The sequence below is a fragment of the Aquila chrysaetos genome, chromosome 4 (genome assembly GCF_900496995.4).
Source record: "Aquila chrysaetos chrysaetos chromosome 4, bAquChr1.4, whole genome shotgun sequence".
Classification (NCBI taxonomy): domain Eukaryota; kingdom Metazoa; phylum Chordata; class Aves; order Accipitriformes; family Accipitridae; genus Aquila; species Aquila chrysaetos.
In genome coordinates, this window is record NC_044007.1 from 20737843 (window position 1) to 20754279 (window position 16437).

The following is a 16437-nucleotide window of genomic DNA, read 5'->3' on the forward strand; positions in this document are numbered from 1 at the left end:
TTGAAGCTGCAACAATTTATTTTTTTTTTTTTACTATTTATTATTAATTTGCAAATATCCTTCTTTCAGATATTCTGAAATAAAAAGCTAACCAGAATTCCTCAGTTTTCAGCCCCTTCCATTTGTATTAAGAAAAAGGCATAACAGTACTCTTATATGTGAGGAGAATGCTGATAACAGATAAGGGAAACATCCTAGAAGCTTATGGACTTGCATGGCGGCGGGGGGGGGGAAGGGGTGAGACAATGTATAATTTCTGAAGACACTGGCATATCTCGGCATGGTACAGTTTCAATTCAAGCCTCTTCTAGTTACACATAATTTTCATATTTACATACCTTCAGAATCATAGTATCTTGTGTCCATTCTGAATATACCAAGACACACATGCAAGTAAAGAATGCAAGGCATCATAACCTTGCAGGGCTGAAACTTGATGCCACACTATGCTGAAGACAAATCTCCTGTTTAAGTTTCCTCCACATAGGAAGCCTAACACCTGACATACTAAATCTTTCTTGGCTGGTAACTGTTGAGTCCTGAGCTATCAAACTGAAATAAATCCCAAACTTTCTTTTCAAAGGTGTGCAGACATACACACTTTCAACAGACTCTAATGACAAAAAGAAATTATGACTTACCCTCCTCCACCAAAAGCAAGGGAGTCCATGTCTCCTTTAATGAAGAACATGTTGTCTCCTGTCCATTTGAAAACCTAATTAAAAAACCAAACAAAACTGACTAGCAAGTTAAAGCTTTTCATTTGGGCGAAAGGGAAACTAAACATCAGTAAAGACAGACTATGGATGGCTAGAGGCCAATTTAATGAAGTTACCAAGTTTACACAGAAAATTCAGGGAACAGATATATGCAGATAAAAATTCTCTGTTTTATACTATTTAAAATAAGACCATTCCAAAATAGGTCTCCTTTGAGCACTGAAACTTCTACATAATGAAAAACACCAAGAAAATATGCTTAGGTTAGATGATACGCCCTTTCAAAGGATGTAGTTTGTGAATTTTCAGACAGACACCTGGCAGAATTTAGCCTAGTAGAAAAATCTTCAGTACAATGAAACAGTCAGGTTGAATATGTTTTCCACTATGCAAACACTACCAATTTACTGTGCACTTACAGATTCTGTGGAAAAACTAGTATGATGACATTTTTGGGGCCAAGTCCTAGAATTTTTCAGATTATTTACTGTTAGATTTATTCAGTAAGTATTTTAAGATAATGCATATGTGGGGAAAAAGCAAAAGCATACAAAGTTATTACTACTTACCTCAAAATCTGGAGAAAAAGTAAACATAAAGGTCTCCCCAGTGCCATAAAAGCCATCACTCACTTTAAATGGTTCAGATGCTAGTGCACCAAAAACCTGTAAGCAAAAATATGCAAGAGAAAATACTTAAGAAAAACTACACAGCGTCTGAGAATCTCTAATGATAGTAACTGATAAACAAATCAGGTTGCAAATGTTGCCAGATTTGGAATTCTCTACAGGATAAGCCTTACACAGTATCACGGTTCCAAGTGCATAGACTGAGATTTGGTATGGTGCTTTGTGGTAAAAAAAAAAAAATTAAAAAAAAAAAAAAAAAAAAAAAGGTAAGAGGACTCTCTCTCAATAAAAAGTGAACACAGTAAAAAAAAAAAAAGAATCAAAGGGATAAAAACTAAACGCAGGAAATTCTCAGAAACAATGTATGTATTTTTAAAATTTCAGACCAAATGGTTCTGCTCCTTCATACATACCTCCTCTTCTGCTTTAACCAGGCTATTTTCAGCAAGTTCCTAGCTGTAACTGAGTTGTTATTTTTCATGTAATCTATTAATTCCAATCCAAATAACAGGTAAGCACTGTTTACCTGTCTTACAACAGAGACAGATTTTAACTAAGCCTTTGCTGCATAGTAAAAGTATTTATAAGACTATTACAACAGTAGTTAAAAAGGTCTAAGGACGCATTATTGGGTTTTTAAGTCTGATTAAAAGTAGTATCAATTCCTCTGGAACTAGAATAACTAGAACCACCCCCCTACCCCTGCACAATTATGCAAAATCAACTGTACCCCATGAAGTACAACCCTCCCAAAATCAGTATTTCTGTTGTTAGTAGGAAGCTGGTTTCAACATCTGCAAGAGCAGAGTAGATGCAAGTACTAAAGCACTCCACTAGCACCCTCTCATTTGTCTGTATGAGAAAGAAAAAAGACAAAATGAAGTTTCTGTGGTTTTGTTCACATTAAATAGTGAGTTTGAGAAGCATGGGACTGATGAGAGCAAGACATTAAAGCTAGTGTCCTGACACGGATTATGTTCAGGATATAAAGTAGAAACTATTTTCTTCTGCCCATCCTAAGAAACTCCTTGGCCATAGGTAGGTTTTCTAAGCATTCCTTTCCACATTGAGCTCTATAGTAGCTGCTAACAAACACAAAATAAGGTGAGCATGAACTCCAGATCAGGAACTCAAGGATTATATACAGCTATCAAGCATCTAATAAAGGCTGCCCCAGCTCAGTTTTGAGTTACCAGTTCAGAACAACCACTATTAGAAAATTCCTTATTTCTCAGGAATTTTATATGGTCCAGAAAGTTTCTTGTTCAGAAACTTCTAATTGAAATAGAAGATAGCAAGACTGAAAGAGTCACAAAGAAAAAATATGCTCATTATGAAACAAAATACCCTCCTGCCCTCACTACACAATCTTCCATTGACTAGTTATGAGAAAAAAAAATTGCTAGTCTTCTAAAGGATATCAGGGATAATTTTCTTCAACCATCCTGATAATGCACATCAGACTGTGTGTTAAGTCTAACAGTACAATCATGCCAACAGCAGATGTTTTGAAATCTTTTTGTTGAACTCAAGCACTAATCTTTTGCAATAAACCTTTAATAACTGTGAAAAAAGTATACACAATAGCAAACAAAATTAATTTGATGCAGGTAGTACTGCACATTTTAGAAGTCACTGTTGAGACCTCATTGTTACAGACAAGAGAGGTAGGACTAACATACTGAACTTCCTGTAAGTCGTTAAAACCTACAGAAGTTTCTTCATATTATTACTAATTTATTTATATATATTATGTATTTTTTAAGAACAAAATATCACTAAACTGACAAGATACTCTACTCCTGTAAAACTGTTCCTTTACTTAAGTGAAGAGAATTACCTTTGAGCATACATGTGACCAACATTTACACTCTAAAATCTGATTCTCTAGGGGAATTTTTAAACTTACTTGACAAGGTGATGAAATAAAGTATCACAGTCAGCTAAAGGTGCTCACTTTCAGAGAACTCTATCAGTTTCAGATGCATTGTTAAACAGCAAATTCAGTCTAAAAGCTTGAAGTTCCATGAACTAAGATGCAAGTTTCTGTACCTCTGTTTTAATGCAAGCTCACAAGAAAACTAGCCCAAACCTTTTTTTGCACAGATATTTATTTAATTCAACATATAGGATTAAACACTGGCAAGACATTTCTCTGTTATCCCATCATCTAAGTGACAAGAATAGGCTTAAGAGAGAAAGAAACTACCATTCATATTTTGCTTTCCGGTGAAGTCAGACCAAATCAGACCAAAATGAAGGACTACTTTAAAGAAGAAATGTTTGTTTTCCTGTTATTTTCCAGAAGGCTTTTATGTTTGGCCTTTTTTTTTTCTTCCTGTGTGTTTTGGTTGGGGTTTTTTTGTTGTTTTTTTTTAAGGTAGGCTTGAAATGAGTCCCCAGTGTTATTAAGACCTACAGCTTTTTACACTTATCTTTTTTTAGCCCATTACTAGTTAGATGACCTCATGGGTCAGAGAAAGTTCAAGTGAGAGCTGACCAAGTATAACATCCAACACAGGATTTGCAGTAAATCATGCACACAGAATATTAAATGATCATATAGTCAAATAGCAGCAACAACAGTTAAAAAACAAAAAAAATCAGAGAAGTCCATCTGGCATGATAGGTGAGGAAGTGCTTATTAGAACAACAATATGGGGTGGGGCAGGGGGAGAGGAAAACGAAATTAGGAATTAAGTAGATCTGAACATTGTTATTTGACATTTGTGGAAAATCAGCTGGCTTAAACCCAATCATACTCATTTAGCCTAGTGCTACAAAGACATGCAAAGTGTTCTCTTCCCCCACAATTTGTGAAGGACTCAAAACTTACATTATAGACAAGGCAGTTAAAACTGCTGTTTGATTTCAGTTTTAAATTAACAGACGCAATAGTTGTCCTATCAGAAAGAATACTAATTCTAAAATCCTTTTTCTAAAAATAGGCTTGGCTGTTGAAATATGTTTTAAGTGAGAAGACTTCACAGAGTGATTCAGATTAGATGATCACATTTTAGATTGATAGCAGTCAATCATTCTAAGCTGGTACTTTGGGTATTGCTCAGAAGTCTCTGTAAGTAAAGGCTGGCATAGGAATTCTTCTATGCGTGTTTTACTTAGTTTTGGCTAAAGGCTTTTAATGACTTAATTCTTTAGTAAATCAGGTCTTCCATCAGAACTTTAAGAATTATTGGTTCATTGTCCTTCAAAGACAATGGACCAAATATCAAAACCTTAGATACTAGCTGTTTGATTATACTAATCCTCAAGTTTCTATCGAGTTGTTTAGCAACATGACATTCTGTCCTGGGTTCAGCTGGGATAGAGTTAATTTTTACAGGAACCTGGGAGGTGGAGGGGCATAGCCGGGGCAGCTGACCTGAACTAGCCAAGGAGCTATTCCATACCATGTGACATCATGCCCAGTATATAAATGGGGAGTGGGCCGGGGGGAGGGCTCTTGACTTTCGGTGGGGGAAGTGGCGGAGCGTCGGGTCCCGGGTGGTGAGCAGTTGCACTGTGCATCACACTTTTTTTTTTTGTATACTCTTTCATTAGTACCGTTGTTGTTGTTGTAACTTTTTTTTTGCGTTGTCCCAGTAAACTGCCCTTATCTCAACCCTCGAGGTTCCAGGTTTTTTTTCTTTTCTCTCCTCCGTCTCCCCCCTATCCCACCGGAGGGGGCGGGAGGAGTGAGCGAGCGGCTGCGTGGTCCTTTGTTACCCGCTGGGCTGAAACCACGACACATTCTTTTAGGGTTTTATTTGGTTATTTCAGTGTCACAAAAACAATTACCTCCAACCCTGATTTCATGCATATTTTCTGCAACAGTAGAATTCAAACTTCAAGACAGTATTTCATTTTTACCTGATCTTTACTACCGGTCCTTTGAGAAGTGATGGCTATAGGGTTTCTGCATGAGATTAGATTTTTGTGTCTAGTTGTTAGGGTGGGTACCTAAAATTCCCAAATTCTAGGCTCTGTCTCACACTTTTGCAGCATATATAATACAATCTGAAGAATGACTTATAAAACTAGACAGTCCTTGGGGTGGTTAACTGCATTAATTTCACTTCTAGACCACCACTTGTTTAGTGACTCATGTTCAGGAATTAGGTGTTAATTTCTTTTTAAATGGCTGTCAGAGTAGACATCAGAACTTGGTATCTTCACTAACAGAAGCACCTACCAGTAGATAGACTGTCCATAACAACTGTAATGTAGATATCTATAGATTTCTTGGGCACCTTTATTAGAGGATCTCCTAGAATTGACTACAGCAGGCAATTTAGGTGGCTTCAGATTCCAACTTTCAACTAGACAATGTTCAGCTTTTACACAAATGAAGCTTTAGTTTGTGAAAGCTGAGTGTTTTGGCTGGGTTTTTTTCTACAGCCCTTGAAGTAAAATTGCTAATTCATTTTAAAAAGAAATCAAGATTGGAGAAGATTTTGGAAAAAAAAAAAAATGGGGTGAGGCTTAGCAGCCTCTAACAAACCATATTTTGAAAAGTTACAAGGTACACTTGCTCCTTACTCAACTTATTGTCAACATCAGATAAAGGCTGTCTTCATAAACATGGACATCAAAGAACATGGTCTCAGTGGAAATAGCCCAGGAAATAAATTAATTCTAGTTTGAAGGAAAAGTACCTCAACAGAGGATAAGACAAAACCAGTATCTATCATAAACATAGAAGCTACAAAGCGGGCAGAACAAAGAATGCCAAAAAAGGACTGAGGAGGTACACTCAGCAAATGGCAAGGAACTATCTGGTCATAATTCTGTCATTCTTCAAAAAGGCTGAATCTCATTTGGGATCTTCTCTGGGCTAGATAGCTTAGAAAACAGGCAGTGATCTTGGAGCATAAAATATGAAGACACCCGGTCTCTCTTAAAACACATTCTGGAAGGGCATAAATAGTATTTATCTTAGCATGTTGCTAGTAAACTATTTCTGGATACACGCTCCTTTAAAAAAAATACTCAGATTCTTTTTCAGTCATGGAAAGCAGTTTTATAGGACTATCTGCCAGGAAGGTACAAGATATTAAAGACAAATTAACCTCTTTCAAAAAAATCAATACCTTCTTTAAAAAATGGATGACCCTGATTAATTACCATCAAAGGGCATAGTAGGCTACCATTGTCTTACTTTTCATGATTGCAGATCCATGATCAAGAGGAGAAAAACTCTACACTGAATTTCCATAGGTTTTGAATACAAAGATAGTGTAAAATTAATTTTCTGCTGTCAAATGCAAAGACATTTATCATTAATAGCTTGAGAGACAGAACTACTGAAAACAACACTCTCACTACATTGGTGAAGGACTGAGCATGTAAAACTTGTCTGAACCTTTCCTTCTATAGCATATGTTGCTTGCTGCATACACATGGATTTCACTTACTCTTGTGTGCAACCTAAGAAAGATCTGGCATACACTGTGAAAGATAAGTTCAGTGGCTACTTGACCCAAAAGTCCAAGCAACACTTTCATACATGTTCCTGGGCATCAGCCTGTAAGTTAAGATTTGTCACAAAAAAAAAATTTGACTTGTCCAGGAATTAATTCCCTGTTTTGGTTCAGCAACCATGACACTTTTTGAAAATGCAAGTTGAGATATCCATATATGGAAGGTCATCTGAATACTTTCAGCAACAGAACAATACTACGTTTGGTGGCAAGACAGCCCTTATCAGAAAAGGGACATTGTCTTTCTGGGCCAGATAATCAGGTACTAGGAAGTAGGTATCTTATAAATTAATCTTGAGAAGTTAGTACGGAAATCAGAGAAGGGAAGTTACCAAAGTACATTTGAAGAGGCTGATGGATCTGTTCAGACATCTCAAGTCTGTTGAATAGTTTTTATCTTCAATATTAAAAAGTAAATGAAGAGAAGTTCCCTTTTAAAGAACTTCTGGGAAAGAGTGCTCTATTAGCAGAGATTTAGAAGGGATTTTTATTTTTAAGGGATCCCTGAGTCAGGAAACAGAAGGAAAAAACAAGCTGTAACTTGAATTAGGAAAACATACCCTTCATTTACAGTTTTCAGACCCCCTGAATGATGTGAGGTGATATAAGCCCATGCTTCCTGAAAATAAAAACTGGTTACTGAAGTGGGACAGATAAATGAAGTAAATACTACAGATTTTGCAGTGGTTCTATCAATTTTTCATGACAGTGGTAACTTGCTTCCACGACAGAGCACAGAAGTTTCAGAAAGAAAGAATCAAAGTCTCATGCTGCCTGTAATTTCACCTGCTATTAGAATATTCAAGAGAGGATGTTTGCTATTCAAATGGTGAGATGTGATCCACTTTCTGGAATTCATATCCCAGTCAAAGGAGAATAGAGCACAACTAGAGAGACTCAAGGAACAAAAATTCATTATGCAGCAAAGATCCTGCAGCCCTCGAATGAGAGATGTTGGCTGCAGCCAAAGAATGTACCCAGAAGCATTGGCTGCAGCTGGCAATGACATTCCAACTGAACAAGATCTTCCTGAATCAAAGTTTTAGAGACTATTTCTTGTGCTTTAAGTGCATTTAAAAAAGGATACTAAAAGTAAATTCAGTAATTGGGTATTATGAGACTCATGCATTGTGACAGTAAACTTGTGTTATTAAAGAATTTCCCAGAAATGTAGTATGTCAGAGGATTGCTTGACAGTGAAACATGTTTTTAAAAGCATCTACGTAACTACCAAGGGGAAAAACAGCTTGATACACACAATTTTGTCTCCCATGATGGACTAAAGTGTCAGCTATTCCTTTATGCTCCTCAAACATTTTTTTGATGGGTCCCCTACCTCCACACAAACATTTTCCTACCTGTCCATCACTGTCCTTGATAACCAACAGCACAGGTGTGTCTAATCCCAGCATAGTTCGATACAAAGTCTTCAAGCTCATGCCATGCTTTGCAGTACTGTAGACAAGAGTCCATGGATAGCCAATGGTCCGTGGTGGAAGAGACTTTGTGAGCTGTTAACAAGATAACAACCATCCTCTTATTTAATACGCTTTTTACTATTTTTAAGAATATATTACATATAAATGAAAGCTGATTATGTTGTTCTGAACTACAACTGGCCTTATAAGCTAGTTTAAAACTTCAGACCAACTGTAAAGTTTCACATGCATATTTTCTATCCCTAGTCTCTCAAGCAGGTTTCTTCTCCTAGCTCTACCAGTGACCTGCAGGAGAAGAATGATTTACCAACCAAAGAACATGTGTTTGGTAAAGTCTCTAAAAGATTTATCTAAAGACAGTAAAACCACAGTTATTCTTGCATAACAATACTATGTCTCAGTACTGGGGAACTAGATCACTCAAGTCAACAGGTAACAAGCTGAATGGTAAAGGATGTTTGCTCTCCTGTTCCTGTGCCTTTGAACATGATCAGCCTTGATCCAAACCTTCAATAAACACACTTAATGAGGTGACTTTGGACTAGACAGCAAGAACTGCAGTGAAAGCCAAGCTGTTTTCAAGAAAGAATGAAATAAGGGCAGAGAAACAGACCAGTGTTGTCATGGTGTATTGAAAGTTATATTAAGAAAAAAAGCAACATTTTAGCTATGAATTATGTTGTGCTTATGCATTTAATATCATACAAGGTCTTCCTACTGGTGTGTTTTACACTACGGTCATAGCATTTGTGATACATTAATGTACAATACTAAAAACTGACATATATAAGTTAATACCTTTTCAATTTGTTCTGGCTGTAGTAATTCACTGGGATCGCTAAGATTTGGCCGGAATGCTTCAGGCTCCAGGTCTGTTTTGATATTTGTTGCCTGTTTTGAATTGATATCTTCTCTTGTTGTTATCTATAAAAAGAACAACAAGAAAATAAGTATTCACAATTCTATTAGCAGGAAGGATAAACTTCGCAGGTTTAAAATCATGCAGTTACTGATTTACTGTTATGCAATTCCTTCAAAAGTTAAGAAATCCATTAGATTTGATCTGACCAAGATTTCCACTGCATCCAATAGCAAGCCGGTACTCAACTATATACTAACAATGAATTACACAGACACCTACTCAGAAGAAAGCTATGGTTTTATGCTAAAAAAAAATGAAGAAAAGAAAAAAATAGAGTCCTCATATACAGCTGAAGGACTTCAAATGCTTTTCAGAGGTCAGCTTACACAGTGCTTGCATTTTAATACTAACATAGCATTTACATTAAATGTAATTAAAAAACCCAGACAGAAAAGGAACTGAAACTTTAACATGACACTTCTCAGTAGTTTCTTTTAGAGTACTTGTAAAAGTTTTTGCATATACAGTAGACATGTGGAAAGACTGCTGTCAAGGACATTGAGTAAAGCGTCTGAATGGAGCCCTAGGAATATTGCTGCTCCATAAGCTGATCACTGGAGTACTTACGGGAATCAAAGAAGAAAGAATTGAGCAGGTGGGGAGGGGAAAGCAGCAGTAATACTTATGCTGCATACTGGTCTGGCAAAGATGCACTACGCATGAAGATCCCGTAGTAGTTTAAAATAACTGCCCCATATATCTACCCTATTGATCACCGTTTAGTGGAGGCCGCAGAAGGCCACAAAACTCCTCATCAGGTATCATAGTTCATGACAGCTTCTTACCCCAGTCCACATTCATTGGCACTTTCAAGCAAAAGTGCCACATGTCGAGAACTAGACTAGCTGAGACCCAAAAAGGTTTCCTTCTATAACTCTTGCTGCAGGGACAGTTAAAACTTGCTGTGGGGATAGTGAAGTCTGACAGAGGACTAGGTCAAAGTGAAGGAAGTTAGTAACTTAAGCCACTGCAGCAAGACTTATTACAATGTTGAGGGATTTACTAAAGAAAAAAATCTTAACAAGAATGAGTGCATCTGAATAATTTATCAGCCTGAACCAAGTTTTACTGCAAGTCAAACTGTCCAAATTATTTAAAACCTGAATCCTGAGAATTTCAAGGAAAATACCTACCAAAACCCCCTGCCAACTCCAGAATAAGAACCAGTGTTTGGCACATACCTCGTACTCTAAACATACAAGACATGACTATGGTATTCACATACCACCAAGATAAATTTTGCTAAGCTTTTGTGAAGAGAGCTTTCTTAGTTAACAAAAGAAAACCCATACCAAAGAAAACTCTGAAATACAGATAAGACTATTTAAACAAATACAGCCACCTGAGCTGAAAAAAAAGGATATCCCTTTCCTCTCCACATGAATTATGGAAAAAGTTACTATCTCAAACTCCTTGTTACTTAAAAATAGGCTGATAAAGTTGAAGTATCAAAGTATATTCATACAGTAACTTAATTACAATATTAATTCTTTACTCAAGAAGAGGTGCGCTTAAAGAAAGTATCAAGCAAGCAAAAAGCTCAAGCCTTCCATTTTTCAATGGAAGGTAACAAGCATTTCCAATGTAAACTATGCACTAACTTCCATATCACAACAAAAAAAAGTATATGCATTTATCCATGCAGCTTCATGTACAAAAAGATGACCTACAGACTGCATTATAGAGTGCTATCTATAAAACATGTTATTTGGCAATCCAACTCTTTCCCACCTTAAATGCCTTTCATCCATCATATACCACTGCTTCAACTCCATAAATGTTCAGCACTGTTCAAGTGTACAGCAGAAAGCTTATTCCTTTTGTTATTTAATTCTGATTAAAGTGCACCATGCAAAACATGAATAATTTGGATTGAAGCAGGGGAGTGGGTTGAGGTTTTGGGGTTTGGGGTTTTTTTTGTTTGGTTTTTGTTGTTGTTGTTGGATTTTTCTGATTTTTTAATTATTCTTACACTAAAGCGACTTTCTTCTAGGAAGAACACTGCTTTATAGAAGTGGACAAAGATGTGTCTGTTCAAAGGTATCTGTCTGACAGAATGCAGTGTAGTTTCGAAACTTGCAAATTTATTTCCCACTAAACTTTGACAGAGCAGACTGACCTGTAGTCAGATTCCAGGGGCTTCTGAGGTTAGTAACTGCCACGCAGTCTACACACAAACACTTATATGGCCTCAGAGAAGACAGTTTATAGTCTCCAGCCCATCACACCAGGTTTTTCAAGTCAGTCTAAACCTTGAGTTTAGGCATTCCAGGTCAAAGGTATTTGGAAAGAGCTCTTGCACTTCCAGGATATTAATACAAGGATTCTCCACGACCACTTGCCAGAAAGAGAACTGTTTTGTTCTCAAGTAGGAATGAAAATTTTTTTTGCAAAATTTCTTATTTTCCCATAGAAGTAGAACTGCAGCTTTTGGGTTCATGCTCATTATTGCTTTATGTAACCGTACTACTTACAAAACATTTTAAAGCAATTAATTACTGATTATTAAATAAACAGAAGTAAACGAGCTAAGAAAACGTTTTCTTATGTGTAATTACATAACAGGTGAAAAAAAACCCAAGATCAAAGTAAAAAAACAGAACTGAAACGTTTTAGTTTCAGAAGCCAATTACTACAGGAAGACAAAATACTCAGTACTTCTAATGAGTTCTAAGCTATGCTTTCCATCAGTAAGTTATGTATGATGTACACAGCAGCTAACAATTTATAACTGTCAAAGAACTAAGAAACACCTAAAGAGAATGCAAATACCAGTTTAAATCCATACCAGTAAACCTTCAAAAATCTGAAGTACTGTTTTCGAAGTATTGCTTTTGGAACAGACAGCTCCATTATCAGCTCCATGTGTATGACCTTTGCCGTATCAAACTGCCTCAGTCACCTGCTTGCATAATGGGAAAAATACTTACCTATTCCACAGAAGCTGTGAAGCTTCATACTTGCCAAGTACTGCGAGATTCTTGATGAAAGATTCCTATATAAAATTAAACACCCATGCAACAAGGTTTTGGATCCTTCACCTGGTTTGCATTCTTTTTAGGAAAGCTTCCACCTAATGCAACACACCAGTCTAAAGTGGAAGTTAAAACACATCACTCCAAGACAAGCAGTACCGAGAACAAATTTTCAAATTCTGACAGAAAACTTCTGTTTGAAAGTAATAATTCCATCATAAAATTACTGATTCCATCATAGCATTGCACAATTAAATAGATCCAAAACAGAGGAATTTTCTGCTGGATCCTTGTAGTGCACAAGACAAACCCATCGAGTGTGGGACTTGCCCCGATCAAAGACACTACAAAGAAAGATGTTTTAGTATCTGGAGATGGGGTTTAAACCACTGAAGAGGGCACCTGGAGACGTCTGCAGAGTGTGCGCAGTTCTTCGCTATTTAGAGCATCGATCCTGCGGTGATACTCAGCCACTGACACTACCTGAATATGGAGACAGGAAGACAATAATTCCACTGACAGTTGAAGAAAAGTAAAAAGGTAAGAAAGAAAAATGTAGAGGAGAGTTATGAAGGTAAAATGTGCAATGATAACAAACAAACAAGAAGTGCTAAAAGATGTTTGTTTCTGCAAGGACAATGCACATGTAAGTGATTTTAGACGTATGAGTAGACACAGCAAAATTACAAATTAAACACTCACGGCACTAGCATTCAGATATATCTCACTGCTCTAGGATGAATATAGAACTGATAAAGGAGTGCATAAAGTTACCAGTATCAGGATGCTAAATTAGAAGTCAATCTGAGTTGCATGCCTTAACTCAAACTCTTCTGCCCAAAGTCCTCTCAAACACTCTTTACACCCAGATTAATGAATCCTGTGAACCTGGTTTGCTTTCCTGGATAAAGACTAGAAGCAAACCTCAGGCTTCTCAGTAGGTTCTGACTCTTCTATCTGGCAGTGAAGATACAGTTAAAGTCAAGGTAGCAGGACTAAAGTTTAATAACTCCCCAATACTACCTTACAATATCTTTATCCTGGACTTTCTATTCACCTCCAAAGCTTCAGGAGCTGCTCATCTGTCAACACATTCACTCCAAATGGCACCTCTACTTTGGCAGGAGGCGTACAGCCAGGAAGCCTTTAGTCAGAAAGCTCTAGAACATGCTGCTCTGGTGCAACAAGCTGGCTAAAGGACTACAACAGTCATTTTGATGTAACTACAGCCAATAATGTGATTTTGAGAACAACTCAAAATCATCATTTGTATGAAAGCAGCTTAAAACAGCTGGTGGAGAGATTAAATGGATGTCCCATGTAGTAAGAGTGTATTAAAAACTTCTAGAGCCTACCACAGTGCAAAGGAAGATAACCACAAGTCCAGCAGCTCCCCATCTACCTGCCCCTACTACAAGGAGTTTGGCCAGATACTCGCCACTGTCCTGAGTACAGAGCCCACAGTCATGCATGACTGGCTCTTGAGCAGCGATGGTTCACTCTACCCCATGCAACTGCAAGGCAAGGAAAAAGGAATACTTGTGACATCCAGTTTTATTACTGAATAATCAGTAATTACTAGCACTCAATTTATTTCCACCATTTTCTACTGTTCTCATAAAAATATCAAGAAAATTGTTGTAAATTGTATTGGTTTGTGCATTCTCAGAGTCAAGTAGCTATATGCAGAGCTTTAACAGTATTCCACCCAAGCATGTAAGCGATAGTGTAGTTTTATCCTTTTATTTGCTATGACAGTTCATTGCAAATGACATTGTTCTCACCACCAGCACCTTATGAATGTAATCCTGAAAAGCAATAATGTGAGGACCCTTTAGCCTTGATGCTTCTTTAAGCTCAGCCCCTATCACAAGAGGCAGAAGTTAACTTACAATGGGCCATAAATGTGTGGTTACTTAAGGAGATTCTTGAAAACAAAACAAAACAAACCCTAAACAAAAAAAACCCAAAAACCATAAAAGCCACCAAACCCAAACACTCATCATCCCCAACACCATTATATAGTTGCTGTTTCACATACTGGAACAGAGACAGTTTTATAGGCAATGCCATCTTGCCTTCAACCTGTCAAACACATACTCTTATCACCATCCTGCACCTGGGAACTGCTTATCAACCCTTTTGGTCAGTGATCAAGATCTGACACCCCTTTTCACACGCCGTGGGGGTGCCTGCATCCTCAGAACATCGTGCACAAGGTGTTCTGATAAATTTCTTACCCGAGAGAAACATGAATACTTTTCCAAGTATGTACACAATAATAGCTCCTTGGCATCCTAAACCTGTTGCACACTGTCACATCGCAACTTTACATCTGTTTTGTGAACAAAAGCCTGCATAGTGGTAGACCATTGGTATGCAATGGCAAACATCATAAATAGCATGTCATAGAATGTCAAACTATCAACAGAAAAATTAAGGGCAAGGAATCCACCCTCTCAAACCCAGTGCTTGTTTTAAGCATGCAGTCCATACTAAATTCTGTGAGTAAACCACAAGACAAACCGTCTCAAGGTCATCCACTCATCACTGAACTAGGCTTTAAATGAGTACATTAAGATACCTCAACAGTTCAGCTACTGTACCTGACTTTCTATAAAATGCTTACAGTTTAGGTCAACATGCTTTACTTTTGCTTTGCAGTAGACAAGATTACGTCCTTCAAGATTCGTAGCTCAATTAATCATAAAGTCATTTATGTCTAAGCCTACCGGCAACTACCTTCTACAATTTCATTCAGGAATTGATTTGAGATGTATCTTGAAAACAGCTAGCATTTTGTCCCTGCAAGGCTGGAGAGGGCTGTTTTGAAATATTAGTAGTATCATTAGTTAGAAGTTTATTCTGTTTTATAACCTGGTTTAATTCATAGTCTGCTTATGCTGTTTCCTTTTCCATCAAGATTTCTTCATTTTCCTTCTTTGTAGTCATATTAATCCTCTATTCTATTTCACCAAGCTAAATAAACCAGTGATTTTCTTCCCTTCCCTCTCTGCCCCTACGTCAGCTGTTTGTTCTCCTGATCACTCCAGGAGCTACCTTCTACCTCGATTTCACTTTGAGCTTTCATTCTTTAGCACAGAACTTCACTAGTTTTTTCACCCAGCATTAGGAATACCTGCAAAGCAAGGTCTTTCATTCATGAAAGACAAATGCAGTTTTGTATGCATCATACCGGACTGTGGTTTTCAGTACAGAATATTTCTTTGTAATAAAATTCTTTCATTTTTGGGCAGGTAGCAGTGGATGCCATTTATCTGTATTTCACCAAGGCTTTTGATTCTATCTTATGGTAGCCTTACAGTCAAATCAGTTATGTATCAAATGCGTGAAGAACAAGGCTGAAAAACTAGCTGAAATGACATGGGATATATCCTTAGAGATCTAATAATACCTGTTCTATTCATAATAGCAACATTGATGAGAAAACATGGGATGAGTCATATGACTCTTGTAGCTTGAATGCCTTTGAGACTGACTCTCCAGACCATGCATATGTGAGTTAACCACTTAGCAGAACACACAACAGTTCTAATATTTAATGCAATAAGTCAAATTGAGGGTTTGCATACTAATGATTCAACCAATCAAGAGGCTTACGATTCTCCTTTTGGAAAAACTCATGTTTCTAAACCTTGTTTTTCTGAAAGTATGTCGGAGTACCTAACTCTTGCAACCTATGCTGGCATACATAGTGAGCAAAACAGAAATCAAAATTCCTAATATGGAATTTTTTTGTTCTTCAACAATACACATGAAAACGCAGTTACAATTGTTTGAATGTCCATGAAGGACAGTTTGCCATGCAGATGGTGACACATCAGCCCTTTCAGACACTGGTCATATCAGTCTGCTATATGCAGGTGTAGACATGAAAACTGCTTATGCCAGCGAGGCATTCCTCTGCCAGCTTAAAGCCACAGGTGACCCACACACGCGCACATAACGCGTGTTTGCTAACAGGGCAGTGTAATTGCCACCCTCAAACCAAGAACAGCTAAACTTTCACAGTTAACAAGTAGCTGAAACTGTCTCCTTAGAGAAAAGGAGGATCTTATCAGAGCTGAACATTGCTTCGGAAAGATAAGAATGGAGATTGTGTAGCGGTATGAGTGGTTCTCTTCAACATGTTATTTATACCCTCAATTAAAAAGCAAATATTAAGAAAGAGAATGAGAGCCAAAAAAAGTTTCACCTTTAAAGTTCCAGGATATTTAATTGAAAAAAAAAATGAATGCCAATGTAATTTTCT

General features: G+C 37.2%; 1 protein-coding gene across 13 annotated transcripts in view; it reads right to left on the reverse strand.

The window, feature by feature from the left end:
• Positions 1–16437, reverse strand: part of OXR1 (oxidation resistance 1) — a 305392-nt gene that overhangs the window by 2166 nt on the left and 286789 nt on the right. For 10 of the 13 annotated variants that reach the window (XM_030010976.2, XM_030010979.2, XM_030010971.2 and 7 more), the window contains 5 exons: positions 12567–12647; positions 9066–9191; positions 8187–8339; positions 1289–1384; positions 642–715 (listed from right to left, as the gene is read on the reverse strand). In XM_030010976.2, the coding sequence (XP_029866836.1) occupies positions 642–715; positions 1289–1384; positions 8187–8339; positions 9066–9191; positions 12567–12647 (530 nt within the window). The remainder of the gene's footprint in view (positions 1–641; positions 716–1288; positions 1385–8186; positions 8340–9065; positions 9192–12566; positions 12648–16437) is intronic. The other 3 variants (XM_030010977.2, XM_030010984.1, XM_030010983.2) reach the window with 1 other exon arrangement.